Genomic DNA, 20,177 nt, shown 5'->3' with positions numbered 1-20,177 from the left:
AGGTTTTAGGGGATCTAAAGTTTATACAGTTAGTGGAGTGGGCTCTCCAAGGAAAAAATTATATATGTAACTACTGATGCAAAATGTCCACAGCCACTTTAATGACACCCTATATAATAAAGCATGTATATCAAATGATTATGACTCCTTGGAAAGCCCTCTACAAGTGAAAGAACCTGAGGTTTAAATGATCAGTTTCATAGTCAATGTATCTCTGGGACTGGGGCTCCTCACATGCCCAGCTGGGTTTCAGGACGGCTACCCACAATTGCTGGCTGTGTCTCCAGTTCTTCAACTTCTGGCTGGTAGTGTTTGCTCCAATAACCTGTTCTGGGAAGCCCACTATTATAATGAAGACTGGTGTGTGGAGGGCAGATAACTTGTCTTTCTACTTTGTAGGTCTTTGGATCATGAGGAACAACTTCCAAATCTGATATAGAAACCATGCATCACTTAGAGAGCCTGAACTTTGAGTATGGTTCATTGACTAGAACTTTTAAGTTGTATTCCTGGGAAGGGAAGAGTGTGTTTTATGTGCACGAAGGAGAGTAAATAACACATTTGATGACCAAAAGGGCAAATTGTGGTGGTCATTAGTGCTACATCACTGAATGAGGACACCTTACCAATCCATGTTGTATGGGCAGCATGAGACGGAAATAAACCTTTGTTTTTAAGCCACTGGGATGGGAAATGGAGGATAGGGCTCTTTGTCTCTTAGCCTACCTGAGTAGCTGAATCTTTTAGTTAACAAATTGTAGTTGTTTTAATAGTTTAATTTGAAAACAGCATCTAACCATGGCAGACAATGATAATCTATAATCTTACCCATGTCTAACAATCATCATTTCATATGTCTGAATCATTTTTTCAAGAAAAAATTTAACTGGCTGAAGATTATGTACTTTGCAGGCTTCATGAGCACATTCCAAAAATTCCTAAAATAAAAGAAAAATGGAATGAATTCTTATAAAATGGTATTACAAATGATATCCATGTCTTATAAATGTAGACTTTTCATTTTAAAATAAAAAATTGTATCTTTTTATATTGATAAATTATTTCTTAAAGTTTTATTTTTAAAGCTGAATATTTTAATTAAAAGGAAGAACAAATAGAATTACTTTAAAAATATTATTATTCCCTATTATAAGTTAATGATCATAGCACCATAGCATTGGGTACAGGCTGCATGAAAACAACTCCTTTTATTTTTATTTTTAAAAACTTTTAATGTTTATTTATTTTTGAGAGAGACAGAGCATGAGCAGGGGAAGGGAAGAGAGAGAGGGAGAAACAGAATCTGAAGCAGGCTCCAGGTTCCCAGCTGTCAGCACAGAGTGCGTTGTGGGGCTTGAACTTGCAGACCGCAAGATCATGACCTGAACCAAAGTCGGACACGCAACCTACTGAGCCACCCAGGAGCCCTAGAAAGAACTCCTTTTAATAGGGTTTTCGAGAATTTCACCTTTGGTTAGGATACAGAAGGACATGCCAAACAATCCTTCACACTGTCGTAACTAGAAATAAACAGAGTTTAAAAAAATCAAAAAATTTTAAAAATACAGGAGTGCTTTGGATACAAATATGTCTAACGGAACTAAAGTTCAGAAAAGGATAAGCCTTTCTAGGTAAGCACAAATGAACAGCTAATTCAGCCTGGGGGAGGATTTTCTAGGTATGAACAGAGGTGGGCATTGGATTGGGCCTGCCATATCTCAAAATGCTGCTAGAGGGAGGGCCCTGTAATACAGTAGGACAATTCTCACTCTAAAGACTTTTGAGGGGTGCCTGGGTGGCTCAGTCGGCTGTCTGACGTCAGCTCGGGTCATTGATCTCACGGTTTGTGAGTTTGAGCCCCATATCGGGCTCTGTGCTGACAGCTCGGAGCCTGGAGCCTGCTTCAGATTCTGTGTCTCCCTTTCTCTCTGGCTCCTCCCCTGCTCACGTTCTGTCTCTCTCTCCTACAAAAATAAATAAACATTCAAAAAAATTTATAGACTTTTGAAACCAGAGGTAAACTAAAGCTTGATAATGCTGCAATAAAACTGTGGCTTCGGTCAATTCTCAACTGGATTGATCACCACTCACTCTAGCTATCTAACAAAGGATAAACATAGTTTTTCTACAAAACACCATACTGCTTTAGTCTCTACAATTATTTTATACATAGTTTTTAACATAAAATCAAACTTTACAAGTCATGAGAGAGAATAGCTGAAGATCAAGAGGAAAAAAATAGAAAATAAACTCCCAGATGACCCAGATGTCATAATTAGTAGACAAGAACATTAAAATAATGTCCTCTTTCCTTGCTCCTCCCCTGCTGGTGTGTGTGCATGCTCTCTCAAAAATAAATAAACTGTAAAAAAATAAAGAATAAAGTTTTTATATTGTTTCTGAAATGGTAAAATACAAACCTAAGGTAAACTGTAATAATTCAAGGATGTATATTATATACTGTGGAGTAACCACTGAAGTAAAACTAAAAATTCAACAGAGAAGAATAATGGAGAAATAGACATTATCTGAAACCCAAAAGAAGTCAGTAAAGGAAAAATAAAGGAATATTATACATATTAAAAAGCAGTATGACATAGTTTCGAGTTTTTTTGTTTTTGTTTTTGTTTTTCCCTTTGGCCCTGGGCCCCTTGGCTCATCTGTAGGTGCACTGAGCCACTTGGCCACACACCTCCCAGCACTGACTCTTAGTAGTATTTTTCAAGCTGAAAGCTGTAGGTCCATGGATTTGTTGCTATATTCATATAAGTACAGGAATTTTCCATGACAATGTTACAATTTTTGTATTTTTATTCTGATTTTTAAAAATAATATTAGCATACCCTGAATCATCTTGCTTATTACCCGTAGTATAATATAACAATATATATGGTCTTTATTCCCAGTTCCTGGCACAGAGCTCCTATAACCCTGAAAATTTCATGAGTGATAGGAGTGTCTTCGTTATTCTTAATGAGCCCTTGTCAATCACATCCAAGTTTATGCTGATGAAGTGACTTAGAGTGGGGACCTGAGATAGCCTCGGGATGGGACTGGTGGCAAGAAAGACGCAGTGATTAGAGGGTTGGAACTTTCAGCCTTTGGGGAAGGCATTGGGTTGGTGGGGAGGGAGGGACAGGGTGGAAGATTGAGCTCTGTAAAAACTCTGACACAATGAGATTCAGAGAGCTTCTGGTTTGGTGGCACACCAAAATGCAGGGAGAATGACATACCTTGAAGCATGCTGCCACCCACTATATCACCGTATCTATACATCTCTTCCATTTGGTCCTTCCTGAGTTGTATCCTTTATATCTTTTTTTTTAAGAGAGAAAGAGAGTACTAGACTGGGGAAGAAGAGCAGAGAGAGAGACAGACAGAGAGAGAGAGACACAGAGAGAGAGAGAATCTTAAGCAGGCTCCCCCCTGCTCAGAGCAGAGCTCGATGCAGGCACGACCCTGGGATCATTATATGATAGGAAAAGATAGGGTAAAATAGGCAGAGAGAGAAAGGTTAGGACCTGGGGTCCCTGGATGGGTAAAACATATTTTTAATTTTTTAAACATTTATTTATTTTTAAGAGACAGAGAAGAAGGGGGAGAGGGGCAGAGAGAGGGGGAGACACAGAATCTGAAGCAGGCTCCAGGCTCTGAGCCGTCAACACAGAGCTCAACACAGGGCTCAAACCCACGAACTGTGAGATCATGACCTGAGCTGAAGCCAGAAGCCCAACCAATGAGCCACCCAGGCGTCCCAAAAACACATTATTTTAAAACAATGCTGGGAACGTCTGACCATGAGCAAACTCCTTCAGGGGTAAGGTTCTAGGGTTCCTCTTACGAATTTAACGAGAGCACCTACTACCCCTCACATGTTTCCCTCAGGAATGTGACAAAAGAACTAACTAAAAGTTAGTAGCAGACTATAAAACGTAAGCCCCACAAGGAACTGGTTTGGCCATAGACCATCCCTCATACAATGGAAACCAGCCAATTGAAAAGGAATGACTAGACATTTAGAGTTACCTAGCTAATAAGGGTAAGACCTAAGAAGGGACAAGGAGGAAGATAAGGAGCTGACCAAAACCCTATAAAACTAAGTCCCTTGCCTACAGTCCACAAGCCTTCACTTTCAAATGCCCCCTCTCTGTAATGAGAGCTTTCATACTATTCTTACTTTCTGATCTTATACTCTAATAAACTTTTGCCTGCTGCTCGTTTTATTCTGTGTCCACCTCTTCATTCTTTGAAGCAGCGAGACAATGAATCTGGGGTACTGAGGTGAAAATTCCTGCAACAAAGACCTGAGTTGAAAATCAAGAGTCAGACCCTTAACCAACTGAGCCACTCAGGCACCCCTCCCCACTTTTTAAAATAGCTTCCACACCCAACATGGGGCTTGAACTCACAATCCTGAGACCAAGACTCACATGGTTAACTGCCTGAGCCAACCAGGCACCCCCCCCCCCGAGTTGTATCCTTTATAATAAACCAGTAAACATTAATAATAATCTGTGTTCCTGAGTTCTGAGAACTGTTCTAACAAATTATCAAAGCTGGGTGGGGAGGTTGTGGAAAGTCCAGCCAGTCAGCAGTACAGGTGACCAGAGACTCAAGACTGTCTGAAGTGAGGGGAAGTCTTGTAGGACAGAGCCCTTAATCTGTGGAGTCTGACCAGGTAGCTAGTGTCAGAATTGAACTGTTGAACAACCAGTTGGTGTCCAGAGAAAGAGAATTGGTTGTTGGCTTTGGAAAACACCCTAGAATCACATTAATCTGATATTGCCATAGAATGTAGATTAGTATTTGAGTTTGAAGGTTTAAAATAAAAAGGCTAAAAAAGTAAATGATGCCTTTAAACCAAGTGACGCCTTAATGATATCATAGCTCAAGCAAATTGAAACTTTTATAGTAATATCAATAGGAAGAGGGGGTGGAAGAATTGAATCATCAAATGGTAAAAGGTAGTTTATATATGCTGAACTCAAAAAGTCTTCACTATACATTTTATCATTTAAATTGCCATAAAGTGACATTTAATTTCAGCCACACATCCTCTATCTCATTAAGATTGTTTTGTTTGTAATTTTAAATTTTATTTTGATTTTGGCACAAAAATAGACATATAGATCAATGGAACAAAATAGAAAACCCCAAAGTAAACCAATAATTATATAGGTGATTAACGTCCTTCAACAAAGGAGGCAAAGATATGCAGTAGGAAAAAGTATCTTCAACAAATGGTGCTGGGAAAACTGGACAGCTACCTGCAAAAGAATGAAACCGTGCCACTTTCTTACACCACACCCAAAAATAAACTCAAAATGAATTAAAGACCTAAATGTGAGACCTGAAACATAAAAATCCCAGAGGAGAGCACAGGCAGTAATGTCTCACATCAGCCAAAGTGACATTTTTCTAGATATGTCTGAGGCAAGGGCAATAAAAGCAAAAATAAACTATTGGGAAATCTTCAAAATAAAAAGCACAACAGAGGAAACAATCAACAAAACCAAAAGGCAACCTACTGAATGGGAGGAGATATTTGCAAATGACATATTTGATAAAGGATTAGTATCCAAAATATATAAAGCAACTACAAAACTCAACACCCAAAACACAAATAATCCAGTGAAGAAATGGGCAGAAGACATGAATAGACATTTCTCCAAAGAAGACATCCAGATGGCCAACAGACACATGAAAAGATGCTCAACATCACTCATCAGGGAAATACAAATCAAAACTACAGTGAGATATCACCTCAGACCTGTTGGAATGACTAAAATAAAAAACAGAAGAAACAACAAGTATTGGCGAAGATGTGGAGAAAAGGAACCGTCTTGTATTGTTGGTGGGAATGCAAACTGGTGCAGCCGCTCAAGAAAACACTATGGAGTTTCCTCAAAAAGTTAAAAACTGAGTTACCCTATAATCTAGCAATTGCACTTTGGGGTATTTACTCAAAGAATACAAAAACATTAACTCAAAGGGATATATGCACCCCTATTTTTATTGCAGTATTAATGACAGCCAAATTATGGAAGCAGCCCAAATGTCCACAGATAGAGGAATGGATAAAGGTGTGGTATATACACACAATGGAATATTACTCAGCCATAAAAAGGAATGAAATCTTGCCATTTGCAACAACATGGATGGAGCTAGAGAGTATAATGCTAAGTGAAATAAATCAGTCAGAGAAAGACAAATAATACCTTATGATTGTACTCATATGTGGAATTTAAGAAATAAATGAACAAGGGCAAAATGAGAGAAAGAGAGAGAAAAAACAAACAAGAAACAGACTCTAGAGAACAAACGAAAAGTTACCAGAGCGGAGGTGGGTGAAATAGGTGATGGGGGTTAAAGAGTATGCTTATCATGATGGCCACTGAGTGATATGTAGAACTGTTGAATCACTATATTGTACACTAATATTATACTATAAGCTAACCATTCTGGAATTAAAAAACTTAATTAAAAATTTGTATCTTGACTTTCCATAATAATAGCTATTAAATAGCAGACACTTCTTATGTGTATACATATGTATATATATGCACATTATAATGTCTATAATTTAGAAGAAATTGGAAATACACATGGTTTGTTTCCTTTAATTTTTTTTTTTTTAACATTTACTTATTTTTGAGAGACAGAGAGAAGCAGAGCATGAGCAGGCGAGGGGGAGAGAGAGAGAGACACAGAATCCGAAGGAGGCTCCAGGCTCTGAGCTGTTTGTTAGCACAGAGCCCGACGTGGGGCCCAAACTCACAAACCGCAAGACCATGACTTGAGCCAAAGTCAGACGCTCAACCCACTGAGCCACCCAGGAGCCCCTACTTTAAAAATAAAAAAAAGTCAGGGGGCGACTGACTGTCTCAGTCAGTGGAGCATGCAACTCTTGATCTCAGGGTTGTGAGTGTGAGCCCCATGTGGCAGGTAGACATTACTTAAAAATAAAATCTTAAAAAAAAAAGTCAGCCTATTACTTAAATTTGAAAAATCCTTATGTTAAATACAGGATGTTTTGCCACTTGCAATTTCCCATCTTTTCTACCTGCCAAAGTACACAATAGCATTATAGTATACATTGTAGACTTACTAAATCACAAGATAGGAAATCAAAGAGTACTCCTTCCTTAGAAAGAACATTATCTTTGATCTGAATCTTGTTGACATTGGTATCATACAACAGAAGACACTAAATTTTATTCATTCTCATTGATGAAAGTGGCCAAAGTAGGGGTTTATCCTCCAAATAGAATAATTCCACTTATTTGAAACTTTGGAAATGACTGAGTGATCAGATAAATTTATTTGCAAAATGAGTCATTCTCACAGGTTTACTTACATGATAGTCAGCTTCAGGAAGTTTAATACCAGGAAACAGATCACTAGTTATTCCATTAAATAAGGGGACATCATGTGATAGAAACTTCGGTTCATTTACATCCTTAATTGATCGAAGAAGCTAAAATCATCCAAATAGTGCAATAGAAGTTAATTGTCCTTATTCCTCACCCTCCCCACCACCAAAAGTCAAAGTTCCTTTCACATTCATCTATGGAATCCCCCTACTAAAACATCAACTTTATATTCATATAAAGTATAATGAATAACATAACCCCAAACTATTATTTCAACCTCACATAAAAAGGCTCAAAGCAGGGGCGCCTGGGTAGCTCAGTCGGTTAAGTGTCCGACTTTGGCTCAGGTCATGATCTCACAGTCCATGAGTTTGAGCCCGCGTCGGGCTCTGTGCTGACAGCTCAGAGCCTGGAGCCTGTTTCAGATTCTGTGTCTCCCTCTCTCTCTGACCCTCCCCCGTTCATGCTCTGTCTCTCTCTGTCTCAAAAATAAATAAATATTTTTTTTTATTAAAAAAAAAGCTCAAAGCAACAACTTTCTTATTTGCCTATTTATAGCTCCAGATCAACCTTCCTAAAATCAAAACAAAACAAAACAAAAAAAGATCTTCTACTGAAGCTTTCACGGTGTATATATTTAATACTTACAAGTATATCTTCATTTTCATTTGGAAATTTTAGTTTAAGGTTTCCAGCAGCCACTAAAACCGCTTTTACTGCTCGCATTCCATAGTCGTAATGAAACTGTGAGGAGAGCTGCTCTGAGCAAAGCCTGTAGGTCATCACGATCTTCACGGACAGAGGTTTTGCATTCAAAAATCCATAGGAGTAGAGGGAGATTTCTGCTATGAGGGCATAGTTTGGAACCATCATAGCCACTGTTCTAAAAAGAACCTGAAGTATATAATGAACGAAATATATTATTTTTTAAAGGAAACCATTTTTTTTAAAAGATGAGCACAAGCACCCCAACAGAATGCAGTGATATTCATGTTTATTCCCCCAATGCAACAAGATTTCACTATCTCTGTGGTTTTCTTTTTCTCAGTAGCGTTCTAATGATTTCACATACTTTAATATGTGTTAGACACCCAAAAAATGTTTTTAGAGGTTTACCTTACAGCTATTGTAAGAGGCAAAGGGGAGATTTACAAATACATGTGGGAAAATCACACCATTTTGAGTGGATTATGCTGTTATTTTTGATTAACAAATTTATATTCTTTAAATTTTTTTTTTAACGTTTATTTATTTTTTTGGGACAGAGAGAGACAGAGCATGAATGGGGGAGGGGCAGAGAGAGAGGGAGACACAGAATCAGAAACAGGCTCCAGGCTCTGAGCCATCAGCCCAGAGCCCGACGCGGGGCTCAAACTCACGGACCGCGAGATCGTGACCTGGCTGAAGTCGGACGCTTAACCGACTGCGCCACCCAGGCGCCCCTAACAAATTTATATTCTTATAAAATATTACCTTAAGATTGTCTGGCAATTCAGAACGTCCTGCATAGCCAGGATTCATCGTGATAGCTACAAAACAGTTTGGATTGAGCTTAAGTTCTGTCCCTTCAAAAATAAACACATCCAGTTTCTGTTGAATGGCTCTCTGAATGCAAAGGATCTGTTGAGCTACCACTGACAACACTTCCAACTCAATTCGATTAAATTCATCAAAGCAAGCCCAAGCACCAGAAGAAGCCAATCCTTTAAAAAACTAAGGACAAGAAAAAAGGAGATGAGTTTTCATACGACGGGGCATCATCTGTTAAACAAATATTTAATCTTTTAAGTCAAAACTGAAAATGAAGACTAATGATCCCTTCGGATAAAAAGAATGTCTTATAGAGGGCAGAGGGGTTTGTGGGAGGGGCGATGGGCTAAATGGGTAAGGGACTTTAAGGAAGACACTTCGGATGAGCACTGGGTGTTATACATAGAGGATGAATCACTGGAATCTACTCCTGAATTCATTGTTGTGCTATATGGTAACTTGGATGTAAATTTAAAAATTAATTAATTAATTAATTTTTAAAATTTACTGGTCACAATTTTTATTTTTCTAAAAATAAATAAATAAATAAAACCCTTAAAAAAAAAAGAATGTGTTTACCTCTATAACTGAAGTTCAAGCAATGCATAAACCATATTCACATAATGTTTAAATGTTCAGTTTATCCAGTTGGACATAGCTATAGATTTGTAACATTTGATATGAAACTTTACCTTTCCCATGGCTAGATAATCTAGCCCGTCTGAACAGTTGAACACCACACATTGGACAGCAAGAGCTTTAGCCAAGTCCTTGGTAGTTTCAGTTTTTCCTGTGCCTGCTGGCCCCTCTGGAGCTCCTCCAAGGTTTAAATAGAAGGCACCTATCTGAAAAGAAACATACATTTTGAAAGAAATCCTTGCATAACTGGACAAAAAAATATATATAATAGACGATTGCTTAGAAAATGGATTGAGTCTTATTTGCGTAGCCTCAAAGAGGCACTAATACAATCATACTGTTCAGTTAATTTTTACTATGCAATTTTTCAGCTGCATAAGGAAAAAGCAGTTCCAGAAAAAGTAAAAATGTATCAAAATCTCCTTGTATTATAGTATGTCATGGGTATCCCATTTGCCTTTAAAAACAAAAAGAATCTAGCCTTGAGGTATTAACATTTGGTCAGAAAGGTTTAACTAGAGATTGTTGTGGAGATCATTAATAACAATCTCCATGGCTAGCTGCCAAAAGTCAACACCTGAAAATGAGTGTTGTAAATGGGAGCCCATCAATTGGAAGAGACACAATACCTATCATATAACTTTGTCTATAATTCACCCTGGCTATGGCATTTCACTCTTGGTATGTTCTCCATTTTCTCCATTCCTACAACACTTGTTTTGTACTTCTTTTACCAGTAGGATCACTGTCTACCTTGCCTTACATTAATTTTGTACATTGGTTTTTTTCTCCCAATTAGTGTTTAAGCCCCTTAAGAACAATATCAGCAGTAACTGAATTCTTCCTGAATTCTTCCCCAAAAGGACTAGAACAATGGTTGGGAATTTTTAGAAGCATATAAATTATAGTCAACTCCAACTATGGGGTTTATTTCAAGAAAACTAGTATAAGAGTTTGTAAAATTTAACTCCTTAAAAAAAAATAGGGTTAAAGGACTAAAGCTGTACATATGAGGAGGTAAGGGATATGTGGGAACTCTCTGTACTTTCGTTTGCTGTACTAATTTTGCTATGAAACTGAAACTTCTCTAAAAAGAAAGATCTATTTAAAAATAATTTAAGGGGCTCCTGGGTGTCTCAGTTGGTTAAGCATCTGACTTTGGCTCAGGTCATGATCTCGCAGTCCATGAGTTCAAGCCCGACATCGGGCTCTGTGCTGATAGCTCACAGCCTGGAGCCTGCTTCAGATTCTGTGTTTCCCTCTCTCTCTGCCCCTCCAGCTTGCACTCTCTCTCTCTCTCTCTCTCTCAAAAATAAACATTTTTTAAAAATTAATAATTTAATAATAAAATAAAAATAAAATTTTTGATTAAATAAAGGCTATATTAATATTTTACCCACCTTAAGTTTGTAATAAATGCTATACCGTTAATGCCCATTAACTTGATTGCTGGAAACCTCAGGTTTTTCCTTCATTATTTCAAGAAAATGCTTACAAATTTTTCAATGTCTAATGTTATATACAAGTTTAATGGGATTCTGATCTTACAACTGGAAGCTGTGAGCTTCCACAAATATTCACAGCTTCTGATTTCACCAAGGTCCCACATAGGACACAGAAGCTTGAGATTCATTTACACAACAAATATTTAGGGATTGACCATGTACCTGTTCACTACTAGAGTAGAAACCAAGACAGACACGGTCCCTGCCCTCAGGCAGCTTTACAAGAAAATAGGTGGTTTGGTGAAATATTGTATCATAGCTGCATTGGCAGCCTTTACCAGCCATTGCCTCTATCTTCCAATTGCTGAATCAGCTACAAATAGCTCACAACTGTCCTTTTCTCCTGAAAATTGCCCTTGACTAATAGGAGCTACCTTATCAGCAAATACCTGAAAGCTTCCTCACCTGAAAGCTTTACCTTTCAAAGTAAACCTGTCAGTTTAGCAGCAAAAAAAAAAAATGGGTTTACATGGAAACAGCAGACAATTGCAATTCTTGACACACAAACTGCTGCAAAACCATAGGCAACTCTAGGAAACAGAGGAGAGGAATGCTCTTTTATAGAGGAAAGGGGGGCTTTGGGAGGGGCCACTATAAACAAGAAGTCCATTGGAGGAAACTGGGAGTTCCAAGTGTAGTGGCTTTTCATTGGCTGCGTTGTGACAGTTTCTCAATGGTTGGGATCTTGCCAGACAAGAACAAAATCCTTATTCCTGCTGGGGTAATCAAGTACATGTTTCTTCCTGTCAGGAATGTAAAGTACATCTCCTCCTGTTGGTTTTGCAATTGATGATGAATGGTAGTAGGGCTTGAGAGCTTCTCCTTCATGGCCTCCCAACTCCATTTTAGTGAGGTTTGCCTTTCTCAATTTTCATACCCCTAACCCCAGGGGTGACTGATAGCCAAGGGCCATAAGGAGATATAAAAGCCAGGCCCCTTGCCTTAAAGAGGGGTACCCCCATAATGCCATCCATGCTCCAAAGCTCCCCCTGAGATCAGGCTAAATCTGTACATCTGTTAAAACTACATCTTTACTTTTCCCTGTTTTCCTCACTTCCCTACAGGCTTTTACTGAAAGCATTCCCTAGTAAATCATTTACCCAAGAATCCCCCATTTCATCTCTGCTTCTAGAGAACTCAGTCAAAGATACTTTAATTTCACTTACTCAGCACAGGTGGATTGGTGTTTCTTGATGCTTCTCCTCAATTTCCAGGTAGGGTTGCCAGACTTAGCAAATAAAAATACAGAATTCCCAGTTAAATTTGAATTTCAAATAAACAATGAATAATTTTTTAGTGGAAGTATGTCCTGTATGATATTTGGAACACACTTATACTAAGAAATTATTTGAAATTCAAATTTACCTGAGAATCCTGTATTTTACACAGCAACCTTATTCCAAGGTGTTTGGGATTTTTTATAGTCCTAACTTCATCTTCCAAAGCTTCTCAACAAGCACAGACCTTATCACCACCCCCTACATTTCAGCTCTCTCCCTCCTATTCAACACACCTAACTCTTTAGGGGTGCCTGGGTAGCTCAGTCGGGTAAGCGTCCAACTTTGGCTCATGTCATGATCTTGCGGTTGGTGAACTTGAGCCCTGTGTCCGGCTCGGTGCTGACAGCTCAGAGCCTGGAGCCTGCCTAGGATTCTGTGTGTCCCCCGCACCCCCACCCCCACCCCGCCCTCTCCGCTCCTTCCCCACTCATGCTGTGTCTCACTGTCAAAACTAAATAAACATTAAAAAAAGCGGGGGCGGGGGGGGACGGGGGGTGCCTGGGTGGCTCAGTCGGTTAAGCTTCTGACTTCAGCTCAGGTCATGATCTCACAGTTCATGGGTTCAAGCCCCACGTCAGGCTCTGTGCTGATAGCTCAGAGCCTGGAGCCTGTTTCACATTCTGTGTCTCCCTCTCTCTGTGCCCCTCCCCTGCTCTCTCTCTCTCTCTCTCTCTCTCTCTCTCAAAAATAAACAAAAATTAAAAAAAATAAAGAACTAACTTGGAGTTCTAAGGCCCAGATGGACTTTATTCATCTTCCTGTCATGTCTCCCAGGAGTCTCACAAAAACCAAATCCATTCCCTGAAGCTCCAGTTTTCTCTTTAAATCTCTAACACCTTCTTTTTCTAATTATCCCAAATGACTCATGATTTTCAAACATTAGAATCCAAACACTCTTGTATTCTACAAAAGCACCCAGAAGTAAATATTCATTGCTATAGTTTCACATAAAGGGAATTGGGATTAGGAAGGGATAGCTCTATTCAACTATTACAGATAAAAGAATAAAATGAGGACAGCCATGTTAAATTTGGACAAGGAAACATGACACCACACCAAAAAGTAATCTTTAATGTATGAATTAAAATAATTTAAATGCATACCAATGTTCTGTAACACCTGTCAGTTAGAGGAGTAATGACAAGTCGAGGTGAATTACCAAGATATTCATAAGCATATTTTACATTGCAATTAATGATACGAACTCGGGCATTGTCATATTCCCAATAATATCGAAGCTGAGCAAGCCACTGAAAATCTGTGTCATGTGAGACACCTAGAAAGAAGAAAGTAAAAGAGACAATCCTGAAATGTAAAAATAATTTGAAAAATAGGTATTCTATCATTTTTTATAATAGCAAATATTAAAATAATTTGTTTTCCAGTTTATAGAAAAGATGACATAAAACAAACCTTGTGGGGAGAGGAAAAGATGTACAGTATAAATCTTTGTTTCTAGAAGCTATTAATATTTACCTTTAATATTAAAGAAAAGAGTCACATACCCATATCAATCATGTCCATGACCACGTCTCTAGCATGGACATCAATTGTAACCAAAGCCCCCAGAGTAGTCCTGGTCTGCTTCGACAGTTTTCCCCTTACCAGCGCTACAATATCATTCAGTTGATTCTGGAGTTCCTGATAGTACTTCTTTAATGCCTACAAAATAAAAAAGCAATTAAACTAATGGTATATAGTAGCTAAAACCTGTATTTTATACACCCTTTTACAAAACAATTTTGACATCATAATATATTTCAATACAGAAATTAATTACAGAACAGAGTGAGTTTGCCTAAGCTTCATAAAACACTAAGAACACATTTTCAAAGAATTGTAAATTTAATTTCTTAATGTTTATTTATTTATTTTGAGAGAGAGAGAGAGAGTGAGTGAGTGAGAGAGAGAGAGAGAACACAAGCATGGGAGCGCCAGAGAGAGAATCCCAAACAGGCTTCTCACTGTCAGTGCAGAGCCTGACGTGGGGCTTGAACTCAGGAACCATGAGGTCATGACCTGAGCTGAAATCAAGAGTTGGGTGCTTAACTGACTGAGCCACTCAGGCACCCCAGAGAATTGTATAATTTTAATGCTACCTGTACAAACTGGTGGGAAGACTGCCGTTACAAAGAATAGATAAGCCAACTAAGAAACATAGCAGTAGAAAAGGATGTTATGTTAAAAAAAAAAAAAAAAAAAAAAAAAAAAAAGCTTTACCTCTGTCCCACCACTTATAACTTCTTGTGTCTCAGAAGTCCAGAACATTTGAGAAACACAAAGGACAACTTGTCCAGGCCACTCTAGAACCCAGTCTCTTCTTGCAGATTCTGGATAAGCCTGAATAATTAAAATGCATTCCTAACTTTAAAGATTATGGAAGGGGGGGGAAAAGCTAAATGTCTGAAATATTTGGTACATTTCATAGGTTAAAATATCACATAGTCATGAAAACTTCTAGATGACTAAAAGAAAAATTGTTATTAATTATGTTTTTTAATCATTTTTTTATTCATAAAAGAATGGGAAGATGAACACTAATATGTTAACAATCAGTTGTCTCTGGAAGAATTTATTGTTGATTCTTCTGGAAATTGATTTCTTTATGATTTTTATGTTGCTTTGCTATGAGAAGTTGTCAAGTTTTCTACATAGAATACATACTACTCCTATTATAATGAAATATAAGGGTTTTATTAATCCATAAAAAAATAAGTCTAATAGATTATATATATTGATGCCAGGTATAATTGAAAAGGAGACTATACAATCTAGTGGGAAACTGGATTAGTAGTTAGAACCCCTGTATGATTTATCCATAGTTTTTCTAAAAACTTACATGACTAGAGTTATATTTTGAACAATTATATATTTGTTGAATTATACATAATTTAACTATCTGTGCTTTTGAGTTCAAAGCATGCTCTCGTTTCTCTTAATATTTTTATGTTCAAAATACATTAAAATGGATTTGGAGTGGGGCAGAGTTTAACCTTTAAAAACAATAACCTGCTTCATGTGATAATAGTAGATTCAAATTATAAATGGAAAAAATATAACTGCAGAACAAAATTTGAAGTTGATGCTAATGGAAACTATATTTAAAAAATGTTTTTAAGTGTTTATTATTTTGAGAGAGAGAGACAGAGTGCAAGCAGGGGTGGGGCAGAGAGACACAGGGAGACACAGAATCCGAAGCAGGCTCCAGGCTCTGAACTGTCAGCACAGGGCCCGAAACAGGGCTCGAATCCACGAGCTGTGAGATCATGACCCGAGCTGAAGTAGGATGCCTAACCGATTGAGCCACCCAGACTCCCCAGAAACTATATTTTTAATACAATAACACCATCTTAGATAAAATGATGTTAAACATAAGGATAGAAACATATTATTACTTAAATGTGTTTTATTAGGAATGTTTAGAAATAAAAACAAATGACAAGTCTCAAAGAATGTATGAGCTATTGCCAGATACATAGAAAAAATATTTCTGTACTAATAAAGAAAATACTTTCATGGATAATGTTGATTTTTTTTCCTATGTGTTTTAATCTGTTTGGGATCACAAATGGAAAAGGGGGAGAAAAAGTCAAGATTTATCTTCAGGAACCCTGAAGCTGAATACAATAGCCATTGTAGTAAGATGAGCATTATAGGATGAAGGAAAATGGATACCTCACTCATAAAAAGTGAGTCGCTGGATTATAAAGCTGCAATGCCTTTTAAAATAACTTTTTGGGGCGTGCCTGGGTGGCTCAGTCAGTTAAGCGTCCGACTTCGGCTCAGGTCATGATCTCATGGTTTGTGGGTTTGAGCACTGCATCAGGTCCTGTGCTGACAGCTCAGAGCCTGGAGCCTGCTTCGGATTCTGTCTCCCTCTCTCTCTGCTCCTCCCCCGCTCATGCTCTGTCTCTCTCTCTCCTTCAAAAATAAATAAAAACATTAAAAACATTTTTTTAAATAACTTCTTTTTTTAACTACATAACTGTTCCTTTGTGGTCCTAAAGACAGAAATATACTGAATTTTATTATTCAATATTAATAGTAGATTAGGTTAATTGGATTAGCATAAGTAAATTACATGTAGTGCTCAGGTGTTAAAACATTTTTTTCAAATATTATATACCCTCTTTTAATGTTTGTTCATCTCACTTCCAGTTTCTAAGCAATTGTTTAGGTGTAAACAGCAGTAGACCATTCATTTAATACCCCCATCTGAGGTTCTTTTTGATCCCAGGGGCTGTATACAGACTACCTAGATGTTCTCCTACTTTCTCTTTATCTGGTGAATTCCTACTTTGGGTCTCACTTTCAATTTCACTTCCTCCAAGAACCTATCACTAGAAACGTCCCCCTCTCCATATTCTAAATTATATATACCTTGCCTATTCTTTCTCATAACACCTATTGTCTTTTGTAGCACTTAATTATATACTGTTATCAATTCTTAACTAATATCATTATCTTAATAATGTTAGAAACAAAGAGTAAAAAATAATGGTTTTACACAGTAAGAACTGTAAGTGTTAATTTACCAGCACACATTCAAAACCTCCTAAAAAGAAAGCATTCACAGAATATATGGTGTACATTAAATCTCAGGAAACATACCAGCCTGGCTGCAGCGATCACATCGTGAATACTCCGGAGCATTAAATCTTCCACTTGAATGAGCCACTTTTCCACAGCACCTCGCGCTGCAGACGTGGAAATAAGTGCAATCAGTTCCACTCGCTCCCCTTCAGAGCTATACATGGCCTTAATGTCCAAATTGGGAAGGAATTCCAGTTTAGCAATGCCCTCAAAGCATTTTTTTAAATGAGGCTGAACTCTTAGTGGATCTTTGGTCTCTGACAAAATCTCTAACATTTCATCATTAGATAAGAAGAAAAAACTAGAGAAAAACATGCAAATACAAATGCTTTAGTTATAATTAATTCATCACATATCAGAAAATAATTTTAATTATAGCACAATTAATTATCCATCATACCGAGGGAAGAAAAGCCGTTTTTTTTCAAGATACGCATTGAGCCCTTTCATAATTTTCTCCAAAAGTTCATTGCAGTTCTGCAATTTTTCCAATAAACCTGTTAAAGAAGTAGCAGCAAGGACCTAAAAGATACACATTTGTTCAGGTCAGCACTTACATACCAGATATAATTATAAGACCTATGCATTAATCTATGGTATATGTCAAAAATGTAGAAATGTCAAAAGGCTTATGAAAATTGTAAATTTTTTGTAATGTATAACTATTATAATTCAATAAATCATAAATATTCTTATCCAAGGATGCAAGTTACAAATGAGAAGTTATGACTCTCATGCACATTTTCATTTCTCCTATATTGTTCTGAATGATGTGGGAAAAGTCTGTTAGGATGGTATGTGGTTTAATTTTTACATTTATAACCATCAACTATAAACTTAATCTACAGTATGAGTTGGCAAATTGTATCCCATGGGCTAAATCCAACCTGCTGCCAGTGTCTTTCTTTCTTTCTTTTTTTTTTTTTTTTTCAGCTTTATAAGGTATAATTGACAAAAATTTTATATAGTTAAGGTATACAACTTGATGTTTTGATATATGAATACACTATGCTGCCAGTTTTTGTACGACCTGTGAACTAAGAATTATTTTCATACTTTTAAAAGGTTGAAAGAATTGGGACACCTGGGTGGCTCAGGTTGGTTGGTTAAGTGTCCGACTTCAGCTCAGGTCATGATCTCACAGTTTGAGCTTGAGACCTGCATCGGGCTCTGTGCTGACAGCTCAGAGACTGGAGCCTGCTTCGGATTCTGTCTCTCTCTGTCTCTGCCCCTCGCCTGCTCACACTCTGTCTCTCTCTCTCTATCTCTCTGTCTCTCAAAAATAAATGAACATTAAAAAAAACTTTTTTTAAGGTTGAAAGAGGGGCACCTGGGTGGCTTAGTTGGTTAAGCACCTGACTTCGGCTCAGGTCATGATCTCACCGCTTGTGAGTTCGAGCCCCGCGTCGGGCTCTGTGCTGAAAGCTCAGAGCCCGAAGCCTGCTTCCAGTTCTGTGTCTCCCTATCTCTCTGCCCCCTCCCACTCATGCTCTGTCTCTTTCTCTCAAAAATAAATAAACATTAAAAAATGTTTTAAAATTTAAAAAATTTTGAAAGAATTAAGAGAAAAATCATATTTCATGGCATGTGAAAATGTCACTGTCCAGAAACAGTTGACTGTAGCACAGACACATCCATTCAGTTATGTATGGTCTCAGGCTGCTTTCTCCCTACTACAATGGCAGAGTTAAGTACTTGCAAAAAAAGACTGCCTGTCTCACAAAGTCTAAAATATTTATCATCTGGTCCACTGCAGAAAAAATATACTGACTTCTGGTCTATAACAAATCATGTTTCACAAAGGTTCTAAAGTCAATGTGTAAGACAAAATCCTCAAAACTCATAAATTTCACTGTACTGTTGACTCTCAAGAAGTCCAGTATGACTAATTTTCACCCAGCACTGAAACAAATTGTTATTTCTTAAGTTGAATGACAGATTAAAAAAGTGGATGCTTATCTATGGACTATGCATACTATGTGCATGAAAAATACATAGTCTGTCTTTCAACATGAGAATCACACTCAACAAGGTGCTATAGTTACCAGGAGAGACACATAGCAAGTGAGGTCAACTGAGAGAATTGAAAATTTTTTTTTAATTAAAAAAAAAGTATTTTAGAGAGAGAGTGCTTGAGCAGGGGAGAGGGGCAGAAGCAGAGAAATAGAGAATCTTAAGTAGGCTCCCTGCAGCATAGAAACCAACATGGGGCTTGATCCCACGATCCTGGGATCTCGACCTGAGCTGACAGCAAGAATTGGACATTTGGGACACCTGCATGGCTCAGTCGGTTAAGCTTCCAACTTTGGCTCAAGTCATGACCTCATGGTTGAGTTTGAGCCCCACATCAGGCTCACTGCTCACAGATCAGAGCCTGCATCAGATCCTCTGACCCCTGCCCCTGCCCCTTCCCTGCTCACAACACCTTTCTTTCTGTCTCTCTTTCTCTCTCAAAACTGAATAAACATTAAAAAAAAAAAAAAATTCGGACAGATGTTCAGCCAACCAAGCCACCCAGGCATCCCAAAATTGCAGATTCTTTATTCCTATCACTCCCAAGAATATAGAGTCATTAAGTGGAATATCAGGTGAATCACCTATACTCATTCTCTATCTCTCTCTCTCCCTGCTACTCCTTTCTCTATCTTATTTCATTTTACAAGAGAAGAACAGCAGTCAGTATGTGCCATAGTCAAGTGAGTTAAATGTACATTTGTGAGTCAGCTCCACTGTTAGAGTTACAAGTAGTTTATTATAAGAATTGAAAAGTAAAATTATTTTAATGCTTTGTGCTTTCTTATATTTTTCTGAACTTTCCAGTTTGTATTCAAAGAGCAGGTTTTGTTTTTGTAATCAGAAAAAAAAACAACAAAAACAAATGCTTTCTTTAATAGCCAAAATGAAAGGTCCTCTTTATTTGTAAGAGAGAAAACAAACACTTCACCTTGGGATCTTTTTTACAAAACTTCATGATATCTCTCCAATGTCTGTCTACTGTCTGAAACTGACGCCCTTCTTCTGGCATCTGTTGCATGATATCCTCAGAACAAAAAATGGGCTCCAAGTACAGCCACTGAGCTTGTACTTTTAACCATTCATCAATCGTTTCTTGTATTCGAATCAAACGGTCTTCCCAGGCCTTAATGAAAAGCACACTGTACTAAATTCCAATCATTAAAGAAAACCCATAAATTACAACAAGGAATATTCACTTAAAATTCACTGTTATTTTAAAATAATAAATAAATAAATAAATA

The 20,177-nt window shown here is 37.6% G+C and overlaps 1 protein-coding gene across 2 annotated transcripts in view; it reads right to left on the bottom strand.

The window, feature by feature from the left end:
- Positions 1 to 20,177, bottom strand: part of DNAH12 (dynein axonemal heavy chain 12) — a 219,043-nt gene that overhangs the window by 137,849 nt on the left and 61,017 nt on the right. The window contains exons 20-30 of one of the 2 annotated variants that reach the window (XM_086697846.1): positions 19,865 to 20,059; positions 17,321 to 17,442; positions 16,939 to 17,221; positions 14,548 to 14,667; positions 13,833 to 13,989; positions 13,431 to 13,603; positions 9,596 to 9,748; positions 8,847 to 9,086; positions 8,022 to 8,267; positions 7,358 to 7,477; positions 829 to 938 (exon numbers count right to left, since the gene is read on the bottom strand). In XM_086697846.1, coding sequence (XP_086553972.1) covers positions 829 to 938; positions 7,358 to 7,477; positions 8,022 to 8,267; positions 8,847 to 9,086; positions 9,596 to 9,748; positions 13,431 to 13,603; positions 13,833 to 13,989; positions 14,548 to 14,667; positions 16,939 to 17,221; positions 17,321 to 17,442; positions 19,865 to 20,059 — 1,919 coding nt within the window. The remainder of the gene's footprint in view (positions 1 to 828; positions 939 to 7,357; positions 7,478 to 8,021; positions 8,268 to 8,846; positions 9,087 to 9,595; positions 9,749 to 13,430; positions 13,604 to 13,832; positions 13,990 to 14,547; positions 14,668 to 16,938; positions 17,222 to 17,320; positions 17,443 to 19,864; positions 20,060 to 20,177) is intronic. The other variant, XM_086697845.1, reaches the window with a different exon arrangement.

The sequence above is a fragment of the Puma concolor genome, chromosome A2 (assembly GCF_028749965.1).
Source record: "Puma concolor isolate L17-30 chromosome A2, mPumCon1.1.hap2, whole genome shotgun sequence".
In the NCBI taxonomy this organism is placed as follows: domain Eukaryota; kingdom Metazoa; phylum Chordata; class Mammalia; order Carnivora; family Felidae; genus Puma; species Puma concolor.
This window is presented reverse-complemented; position numbering and strand designations above follow the sequence as displayed.